Source organism: Pollachius pollachius, assembly GCF_949987615.1.
Source record: "Pollachius pollachius genome assembly, chromosome: 14".
NCBI classification, from domain to species: domain Eukaryota; kingdom Metazoa; phylum Chordata; class Actinopteri; order Gadiformes; family Gadidae; genus Pollachius; species Pollachius pollachius.
The window spans coordinates 6,357,857-6,369,288 of NC_136947.1; the positions used below are offsets into that span (position 1 = coordinate 6,357,857).

Sequence of the window (11,432 nt, forward strand, 5' to 3'; positions counted from 1 at the left end):
ACACGTTACAACATAAAAAACACATACGCGCCGAAGAGATACGCACCAGATACACAGGTTACAACGCAAAAACAGGCACGCACATCGTGGCGATACACTTCATACACAGGTTACGACATAAAAACACACACGCATGCATAGTGGAGATACACACTTGATACACATGTTACGGCCGACAGGTTACAGCGTAAAAAAACACACATCGCACACATGCGAACTTGATGCACACATACACACACACGGGTCACAAAGACAGACACACTCCGAAGCTCACTTAACTGCGTTACACGTCATTCAATTCTCATACTCACTCACACGCAAATTCAATTGTCCCCGCGACCTCTTGTTAGTGGAGCGGTATCATTTGGCAAACTACACTCTAATGTCACAAGATGGGCTGTTTTCCTGCTGCTGCCTGAAATGGTCCAGTGGTTCAGGTAAAGGCAGGGGGAGAGAGAGAGAGGAGTCAAATCCCCCCCCACAATCGCCCCACACCTCCCCCATCTGCTCCGGGGCCCCATACTCTAAATTAGCCTCGGAGGCTGGTAATTGGAAATGTGCTGCCGTTTAGAGACAGACATCTGCTGTGGCGTCATAACAGAGGCCCGTCTAAGGTAACAATATGACGGGGAGGCCGTTACACAGCTGCCCGCGATCGGGGGGGGGGGGCTCACTCACACTCACGACCACCGGCTCATGGGCCGGGGCAGAGAGGTCATAAAACTATCCAAAACTCACAATCGGTGGGTATTATTATTTTCTGTTTGGTTTCGTTCTTTTTGCCGAAGTGGTGAGGGGGAGGGCGAGCTGTCACTGCGAGGGCAGCTCGTGTGATGGACTGTACCTCGGAGGCGGAGCGGGGAAAACGACCCGCTCAGATTTATCGAAAGAGAACAAGCTTCCATTTTGAATGGCGCCGGGGCAGTCGGCTGGGAGAAAATGGACTTGTCTGAGGAATTGAGGAGTCGCTGTTGGGAGTAGAGCGCGGGGGGAGAGAGAACAGGAAGGACTGGACCTGTCTTTCCTGTCGACGTGGTCTTTATAATGGCCGGCTCTGTTCTCCCTATCTCCTGCTGGCGAGGAAATTGAAGCGTCAGACCATTGGTCCGCCCAGAGTGTATTATTTCAGTGTCTGCAGCCAATGTCCGGACTAGTATTGCTCTGCTCAGCGCTAATTTCCTGCAGAGAATTGTATATATAAATAAAAATATTTAAATGGCTATTGTTGTCGGTAGTTCAACTTGAAGCAGTTAGTACAGGGCTGGCTCTAATTCAATCAGGCCAACAGTCCTGTACAGTAATTCCAGTCAGGTACCCCGCCCCCCACCTCCTGGTGTAATAGCTTCCTGAGCTGGAGCCCGTTAATGGTGCGGCTGGATGTGGTGGAGGAACACGCGTGCGTGCTGAGGCAGAGTCAGCTGGTCTGTGTTTAACAGTGGGCCGGGGCGGGCCCAGGGTTAGGGCTGAATATCTCAGGGGCGGGACTCTTCTTCTCTTTTCTTTTTATGGAAGCACTAGTTTTCATTGTTGAGTTTTTATTTTTATTTCTACGATCCTCTGCGTGCCGGTCAACTCGTTCCAGGCAAAACTCATTTCTTCCTTTTCTTAATTATTTTCGTCGGTACAAAGCGAGCTGACCTTCTCGGAGTGAACCCGTGGGAGGTGGCGGCGGGGTCAGCCCGGAGGCGAGGGGCGGGGGGGTGGGGGGCTGGCTATGTGATGTGTGGCGGTTATTGTTCCAACTCCCCGGCTGGCGGCTCAACAGGCCTCTATCTCCCCGCCAATCTGATCGAATTACACGGCCATAATCAATGTGTTTGTTTCGGCCTGACGGAGGGGTTTCATTAGCGTGGAAGGCTCGGGCGCTGTTGGTCGTGGCAACGCGCGTCTGATTGTGTTTGCGGTCCCAGAGTGGTTGGTGTTGTTGTTGTTGATGTTGTAGTCGTAGCAACGCAGGGTTTTTACATGGGATGCACGATATTCATGTGTTTCTGTAAATATAGACGTTTTCTTTATCTGTGTGTCTGCAAACGTATCAAGTGTTCATCTCGGTAAATGATAGCCACACGCAGAGACGTTTTAGATACGCTTGGGGGGTGGGGGATATTAGAGATGGATGGATTACCCAAAATCTTCTAAAGAGGACAATCCATCATGCACGCTTATTAGGCACACACCCTAATTCTCAGATGGCATTTTGTCTATCGTATCAGGGCTGTCACCATGATGCCATAGAGTCCATCTAGCTTAGCATGAGACCCACCTCTCGCTCTACACATCCCTCTCTCTCTCTCTCTCTCTCTCTCTCTGTCTCTGTCTCTCTCTCGCCATCCCTCCCTCTCTCTCGCCATCCCACTCTCTCTATATCCCTCTAACTCTCCCCCTCTTGCTGTCCCTCTCCCTCGCTATCTCTCTCGCCAACCCTCTCCCTCTCTCTCGCCCTCCGTCTTGCCATCCCTCTCTCACAACTCCTCTCAATCTGTCTCTCCCTCTCTCCCCCGCCTCTTTCTCTCTTTCCCTCCATCTCTCTCTCCCTCTATACATCCCCCTCCTCCCTCGATCTCTCCCTCCTTCCCTCCCCACCGCTCGCCCCTCTGCACATGACTTTGCACAAACTGCGAGCCATTCAGGTTGCCTTGGTAATGTTAATAGGATTAGCGATGGCTTACGCATATCCACCGTACCATGTCTGGGCACTGATTAGAGCAAAACTGTTTCCTGCGCGCCCTTGCCTTAGCTTAGTGCGCCGCGCAAGAGGGAGAGAGCTCTGCCAGTTTTGATGTAGTCATTTTGGGTCCTTCACATGTTGGTATATCTGAACGTACCAAGCCCCCTTTCCAAAATGCAGGCTTTAAGTTTCCCACACGCCCGCCTCCAGACTCTTTTCGTTGGAATTAAAACACTGTAAAGTTTGGAACGGGGCGCACCACCTTCTGACCTTGTGCAGTATAAACCTTCTCCCTCCGTTACATCAACGGGGACGGTCGCAGCGTCCCGCCCCGGCCATAAAACGTCTGAGCGTATGAGTGTGCATCGGGGTCCAATCCGGCGCGTTGGAGGGACGTGTGGCTCCCCGGTGCTAACTCTTCCTCTTCCTCCTCCTCCTCCTCCCCAGGATTACGACCTGAGCCAGCTGCAGCAGCCCGACACAATAGAACCCGACGCCATCAAGCCCGTGGGGGTCCGGAGGATGGACGAGAGGCCCCTCCACCCCGAGCCCCAGTATCCCATGAGGTCGGCCGCGCCCCACCCTGGAGACATCGGAGACTTCATCAATGAGGTAAGAGCTGCCCCAACCCCCCCCCCCCACACACACACACACAACACACACACCAGCTAAGGGCTGCCAGACCGCAGGATTTAAAGAGCGGTAAAATCACTCCAGTGACACAACACCACCAGTCCTATGATGTCACCCGGCAAGAGGCATCGCGCGGCACGATGACCAATCGGGGGGCTTTAAAAGTGTTCCTGGGTTTGGTTTTAGTCATGGGCTACTCTTTGAATGAGAGTAGTTCTTATGGGGAAAGTATAAAGTAATGTCCTTTAATGCTGCATGGCATAAAGTTTCCTCCACTTCCAACTATTATTACCGCCCCGTTGTCAAAGTTTTCTTATCAGGACTGCAGGCCCCGACATGCTCAAAAATCTATTTTTGTTCAAAGAGTGATCCAGACAGAATGTATTCTATTATTCCTCGCAGTCCATTTGAAAGAATCTGTCCATACGCGGTCTATACGCGCCTGCATATAAATGGGCTGACGGAGAGCCAACACGTTGGCTCTCCATAATAATGTACTGCTCAACACGTCTTTATACGCCCCGAGCCTGCATCGACTCGGCCGTGGAGGAGGAGGAGGAATGTAAAATGAAAGCGCCATTTTTTTTTTTCCTGATACTTTCACAGGATTTCAAATTGTGTAATGGTGTAAAAAAAAAAAAAAAAAAAGAGGGTGTACTTTGTTGTTTGCTCTCCGAGTGCCGGATCTCTCCTATGTTTTAATCTCCCCTTTCACCCCTAGACCCCCCCCCCCTCCACGGTCCTCCACCAAACGATGGAGATCCTCCTACCCACTCGTCCCCCCCTTCCCAACGCAGCGCTGAAAGCCCCTAATAGACTCATTGTTCCAGATGAGATTCACAGAGATTATGTGCTGCTTTGCATTCTCTCTTCTTGCAACGGATGAGCGTCGCTGTCCCAAGCCAACCCCCTCAGTGTGTGTAATATTTCATATCTCAGCCCCGCCAGGGGGTGGATTGTTGCCCTTCTTAATGTGCTGACCTAGAAATTTACATACAAGGCCGCCAGTGGCAGCCTGGCGTCTGAGTCCCGGCTCTCGTGAATGTCTCCTCCGACCCGGGGTGGAGAACCAAGTGGGAACGTCGAGTCGGGAGGAGCAGTGAACACCGTGACCGCTGTCCAAAGCGATATCGAAATTATTAATTCAACGCGTGCTTTATCGGCCGTTTACCGGACGTTTACCGATGTCGAGATTCTGCCGCCCGGGCGTCGGAGAGAGCGAACGGCCTCTGACTCTGCAGCAGAGAACATTTTCAAATGCCAAGGACGAAGCGCATTTCTGTAGTGTTGGAGGACGACGTGGGAAAAGAACACTCCAGAAGTGGAGCGGAGGAATAAAAACACGATAAGAGCACGGGCGGTGTGTTTTTTTATATTGTTTTAAATTTAGTTAAGCTTTTTAGTTTTCAGGTGTTTTTTTTTATTTTCAGTTTGTACTTGGGAGTTAATATTAAAACTCTAAACTTTAAAGCAGACCTTGGATCCTAATTAAATAAGAGATTAGAAAAAAAGGAAAAAGGGGCTTCGCTTTTCTGCCTGCCCAGGAATGTAACCTCTGAGCAGAGCCAACTGGGTCTGGTATTAACTCTGTTGCCTCGGTAGTGTGTGTGTGTGTGTGTGTGTGTGTGTGTGTGTGTGTGTGTGTGTGTGTGTGTGTGTGTGTGTGTGTGTGTGTGTGTGTACCCGTGTGTGTGTGTACCCGTGTGTGTGTGTGCGTACCCGTGTGCGTGTGTGCATGCCCGTGTGTCTGTGTGCCCGCATGCTTGCATGTGTGTGTGTCTGTGTGCGCGCGTGTGTGTGGTGCAGGAGGCTAGCTCGCAGAGCGGCCCAGCCTGGCATGACCTTTTCGGGGGGTTTTCAGGTGCGGCATGGGAACACGCCCGGCTAAAGCAGTCTGCCAGCGATAACACGATGGTGCTCTGCCCTGTTGTTTGGGGCATTACTTTTTCCGCGCTGCCTATTTACAGTGGCGATAGGCTCTGCTTGCACCGGCCGGCGGTAAATTAAATCACAGAAGTCCTCATTGTTTTTTTGCCGTGGCACGGCGAGACATTGCCAAGAATGCTGTGGCGAGGACAGTGCTCCCCGCATGCCTGAGAGGAGGGCTTTGTCTCGGGCGCCGGGTGGTAATGAAGGTGGGAGTAGGGCGCGGAGGATGGGGCAGTGATTGACTAACCTTATGAAGCTGCCAGTGGGAAGTCTGTTGTGCGGAGGAAGAAGGGGGGGGGGGGGGGCATAACCAGTGGAGCAGCGATGGCTGTAATTGTAATGAACGATCCATCTGTCATATTCCGTAGCAAATGATCAACCACCGCAGCCCTGAGCAAACATTTAACACGGGGTAACAAGTGGAAAATAATCGCTAAGTGCTCCGGCACTTTATTACCATTTATCTTTTCATCGGAGAGAGCGGGGCTGCCGCTGTAACGGCAGGGAGGGAGGGGCCGATAAATCTCTGCCACGTTGGCCGCCGTCGTGCGAGGTGGCCCCCGCTGCCACTTCGATTGCGTCGCACGCTCTTCTCCTTTAATTCAGTTATTGTTTGTAAGGTGTCTCCCGCCCCGGCGATAAGCGACGACGAGGGGAGCCGGGGGGGGGGGGGAGAGACGAGAGCAGGGCGGCGCTCCAAAGTGGTTCACGGCCAAAGCACATATCCACGGCGAGATTAGCCATCCATCACGACTCTACGGCCCCGTTGAGGAACAGGGCCGCGAAATCAATAGTAATCCATGAGGACCTCTGGTGACGCTGTGGGGGCCTCTGGTGACGCTGGAACACAATCTTCAAAATGGAAACGCACTGTTGCCCCGCGCGACGAGATAATGTGCCTACACGCACACGCACAATCGCACGCACGCACGTCTCTCGCGCAACAGTCCTTAGTGCAGTCCCGCTGATACTTTGAGAAATGAATAAAATACAGAAGAAATGACTCCCTGACGGACATTAGTTGAAAGTAAGCGCCGGTGCCAGAGTTGTATCGGCTGGGGGGGAGGGTGGGGTGTGGGTGTGGGTGGGGGCGGGGGGGAGCGCCACGCTGTCTCCCCAGTGGGGGCAGATCTCCGGTGATCTGAGGACGCGGGTCCGGCTCGATCTTGGCTTTTGATCAACTGCCAGGATAATCCCACCCCCTCATCCCGACCAAAGCGCAGCAGAGCAGCCCCCCCGCGCCGGAGCCTGATTAATCCCGACAAGGTCGGCGTTTCCTGGACACGTTCGGCGCAGAGCGAGGAGGGGGTGCGGCCGGCGGTGGGCGGGGAACCACTGGCGGTGTTCACAATAGATTAGCCCGCTCCCAGGCCGGCCGACAGCGCCGGGTTTACTGTGTGCTGCCGCCGATCAATCGCTGTTGTAGCGGCGGTAGGGAGTGTGGTCACGGCGCCCGGCGCTAATCTCCCGCTCACCTCCAACCCACGATATTCTCTGTCCTCCCTCTCTCCCTCACACCTCTGTTTTTGTCTGTCCTCTCCCCCCCTCTAGGGCCTGAAGGCCGCAGACAACGACCCCACAGCCCCGCCCTACGACTCCCTCCTGGTGTTCGACTACGAGGGCAGCGGATCCACCGCCGGCTCCCTGAGCTCCCTGAACTCGTCCAGCAGCGGGGGGGACCAGGACTACGACTACCTCAACGACTGGGGCCCGCGCTTCAGGAAACTGGCCGACATGTACGGGGGCTGCGACGACTAGGAGCGAGGAAGGGGGCGCGCGGCGACGACGAAGACGACGACGACGACGACAGCTTCGTTAACGAAACGAGTACAAAAAACCGAGAAGACGAATACAACGGAAGATTAAAAAAAAGAAAAACCCACGACAAAAAGGAAGGATTTTTTTTCTTTTTTCTCCCCTCCCGATCCATCGCCAGCCGCCGCCGCCAACAGCGCCACCTCGTGGACAGACGCCGATATCGCCGATATCCCTCGACTCACCGATTTGGAACGGACCTCCGATAAGCGAACGCGACAGAAATTTGATAAAACATCATTCCGAAGTATTTTCCATAAAAAAAAAACGAAATGACGCAAAAGAAGATGAACCAACCGACCTAGGCTTATTGTTGTTGTCTACGCATTAACATATGCTTGTGGAGGGCGCGGGCACAGGTTCTGGTGGCCATGTTTCTTGCAGAGGGGAGAGAACGTTGGTGGACCGTCGCCGATTTTTGGATTGTTGGTGTTGAACGCGCTCAGTTACACTTGAATTTCACAGTACAGAAGCACTGGGATATAACGTGCCTTTTTGTACATTGTTTTGGATCTGAATGATTAGTTTTATGTTCAACGCTTTAATGGTACTGACTTTTTTGGAGTGATCTCAAAACATGAAGTATGTTTAAACTATGGTATGCTTCTCCATGCTCCCAATCCCCCCACCCCCAACCCATCCTCCCCGCCCGCCCGACACCGCCTGGGTTGTTAGATATGATTATTTAAGATATGACATGAAGGATCCTTTGTTAGCCCAATTGGGAGCAATGATTTAAAGCAGCACTGTACAGTACGCTAGACTTCTAGACTTTTTCACTAAAAAACATTTAAACTTATGCAGCTGGTTGCAAATAAAGGGAGTTATGAATCATACTTTTGTAGCAGAATATTTTTTTTCCTTTATTTCTGAAGTGGTGTAGTATAAAAAAAACTGTTTTTGGTCTAATCCATGTACACTTCATTTGCCTTAGTCATCTGATATTTTGAAATCTTCACTGTAAAAAGATGTGTGTACATATGTTTTTTCTTTTTCTTTTTTGTTTTGATGTAGTATACGAAGTGCAAAAGGTTCCAAACATATAAATGTATAATTTGGACAACAAAATGAACAGTTTTTTGCATGTTTTTATCTTTTCACAGCAGAACTGAAAAAAAAAATGTTGTTTCCAAAATTTATTTACAAAGTGGAAAGAAATAAAAAATCGGGTTACAATAAATGTGTAGAAGTTAAGAGTTTTTTGTATAAAATAATGAAATAAAAAACCATTAAGACAAAAAAAAGGAAAAGGAATAAATGGTGATCTTCTCAGCACAACTGTTTGATTTGTACCAAAAAAAGGAGGTTGGTGGCGACAGTGTGGTATGACGTAGTCACGATGGAACCAATCAGCTTTAAGACTGGGAAAAGGTTTTTCAACTCGAGACCTTGAGAATTATCATATGTAATGGAATACAAATTATACATCTCTGACCCCAACCATCCAAATAAAATGCTAATTTTGGAGCGAAAACTGCCTTTTTAATTGTTTTTCTTTCTCGAGCATATTCCATATTTCTGCTGCTCTGAAACCAACACCCCCTATTTTCCAATCCAATGACGGAAAAAATAATTCAGTGACATTTATCTTGTTATTGGCTTTCTCGTCAAACAAGAACAAAGGAGAAGAAAATTCCTCATTCTTTTCACCATCGCACATTTATACTTTTACTCTTTGCATCTGTTCACCTTGGGTTCAATGGCAAAACACAGAAATACCAAAAAGTCTCACGGTGGCGAGGGTGCGCACACTGCGCTGTGGAATGCACGGTTCCCTTAGCACGGGGTGAAGCTGACCAGACCAAGGACAACGCCAAGGACTGCCTCGGGGAACGGTTTCTGGGCCCCAGAGACGCGGGCGGAAATGGAAAGAAGAAAAAAGTTTGGGCTCTAGCTGTATGTGTGTGTGCGTGCGTGTGTTTTCATGCGTGCCTCCTACGGGATAGGGTTTGTGGTTGTGCTGTGGCTTCGGTTGATCTTTTCCCAGCAAAGTCTACACTGTGTGAGGCCGGCCACAGTCTGCAAACCTAAACCATTTAGCCTTCTGCCCCAGCAAAGATAAGATGGATGGATGGATGGAGAGATATATATAGATGGGATCCAATTGAAGTTTGGATTTACAGGCCTCAAAAAGTAAGCGGCTATTGTCCCTATTGTGTGTGTGTGGTGGAACTCTGTGGTCTATTTGTAGTGGTGTGATTCACTGCGTCGTCGTTAACCCATCTCCCATGGTTTCTGCGGAAAAGAAACGTCATGTTTCCTTTGGCTTTGGTGAACTCTCCCCTTACACAACGCTCAGTGATACTTGAGTGTGTTCTTTGGAACTACCCCTGGCCGGCTGTATATCACTTTTCCCAGAATGTGCTGAGCGGTGCACGCCACTCCCCACAAGGAGCACAACAGATTTATGTTGGCCAACGTGTAGTGATGTTAAGCAGACGACTCCAAAACTATGCATCATAAAACTACAGCTGAGTCAGTTCACACTAACCAAAGGCTCCCCCTCCTTTAACTCCGAAGGGCTTTAGCTTTATCAGCGATGGTGCTATTATTGTTATAATTATTTGAATAATTGATATTTCTATAACTGCGGGGGTTGGTTTTAATGTGGTCCGTCACTGCACACAAGGGCGATTGTTTTTCCGCTCCAGTTCTCTGTTCTGTCTCCTCCAGGCACGGATGTGGTTTGTGACTCACTGAACTGCCTAGGAAAAGGGTTCATTGCCTCCGACGTGCAGTTCTCACCAGATAGAAGTCATACACACAAGTCACACAAGCATGCATCAAACATCAGTCCATAAAAAGATCAGGCAGAGACTACCATAATAGACCCCGCTGGCTCTGCTCCTCGCGGAGTCACTCTCTTTTCTTCTCCGCAAGGTTTTCTTACGCCCTACATTATGTCTCCGGCGTCCAGATCCCTCACACTTTTTCCAAAGAAATGAAACCCTCCCTCCATAGTTTGGTTCATTATTCTTTGATAGGGAAGGACATTCATTGATATTCTAGCACTGCTCTTAAATTCCAGGTCATGGATTATCCTCCCAGTGTAGCGTGTGATGTCCGACGCTGTAGAAAAGGGCAGTGATGGACCGTTCCCTGACTTACCCTAACACTGATAAGACAGTTTGTGATGTGACAAACCCAATGCGGAGTATTAATTAGAGCATAGTCTCTCTACCAGTGATATTTCATTTGGAATGACTGTGGAAAGACTTCTTTCTCTTTCTTTTTTGTTACATTACATTAAAATATGTTCACAGTTCACATGAAGTGTGAAAAGGTAGTAGTTCAGCTCTTCATTGGCAGATTTTAATGCTGAAACAGCAGGGTTAAAAAAAGGACCAACCCTTGAACTTCATGAATGGCAAATAATTGTCTTCCCTGATGTCAACACTAAGAAAACTGACTCCTTGAAAAAAACGGTTCTTTCAGATGACTGTTTGTTGATGTGTACTTCAGTGAGATTCACTAAGCAATGATTTAAAAACACCCTCAATGTTCCCTTGCATTGAGTTCAGCTGTCGTCTAGTGTCCAACTCCTTCACACCTGATTGGGCGATTACATAAACCTTACATAAAAGAGAAGTGCGAACACACACACACCACCCACTAGACGTACATAACCATAGATCCACTCTCGGAAACTCAAGCCCACACCGGAGGTGGATGGGAGAGCCGTGTCCCACACTCCACTCTCCTTCCTGTTTTCCGTAGTTGATGATTGGAGTGCGCACGCTTGATTTGCCCACCGATGGGCCGCTGTGTGATTGGTGGGGTGATCGCCGTGGCAGCGCAGCTCCGCAACACAGACACCCAGGTGGAGAGTAGGGTGTACCTATCACAGATACCTGCCAACGATAACTGCTGATCCTGCCGGCTGGTCCCCATCCATCGCTATAGCGACGGCGCTGATTGTGATGCGCGCCTGCTGGAAGAGGTCAAGGTGTGACCTTCTGCGGCACCCAGACGGTTTTTTGTTGGCTGAACTTTTCCTCGCTGCTCAATTATTAACGGGGGGGCTGCGTTCCCGCCCTGCATAGCCCGCCGGGAAGTTAAGAAAAAGACAACCGGGGGATCGGACCTGCGGATAATTGGCCGTGCATATATGAGTGTTCTAACGTCTAGGTGCACTCGGGGCTCGGGGGGGCGAGGCGTCTGGGGGTGGGGTTGGAGGGAGGGGGTTGACAAAGGCCTTGTTTGTTGTTCGGCCCGGAGCAGGTGTGTTTCCAGGGAGCGGGTCCCTGTTGGGAGGGGGGGGGGGGGGGGGGGGTTGCGGTCGTCACCGGCGCCGGGGTTGCCCCTCGGTGCCACGGAGGACGTGCGGAATACTGAGCAGCCGGCGGGACGCACGCCCCGGCCGGCTTAAGTTATGCCGCCGCCGACC

General features: G+C 50.4%; 1 protein-coding gene across 1 annotated transcript in view; it reads left to right on the forward strand.

The window, feature by feature from the left end:
- The window catches only part of LOC307086013 (cadherin-2-like), a 62,074-nt gene extending 53,575 nt beyond the window's left edge, over window positions 1-8,499 (forward strand). Inside the window, exons 20-21 of the mRNA XM_079751015.1 lie at window positions 3,116-3,280; window positions 6,782-8,499. Coding sequence (XP_079607141.1) covers window positions 3,116-3,280; window positions 6,782-6,988 — 372 coding nt within the window. The 3' untranslated portion in view covers window positions 6,989-8,499. The remainder of the gene's footprint in view (window positions 1-3,115; window positions 3,281-6,781) is intronic.
- The last annotated feature ends 2,933 nt before the right edge of the window (window positions 8,500-11,432 follow it).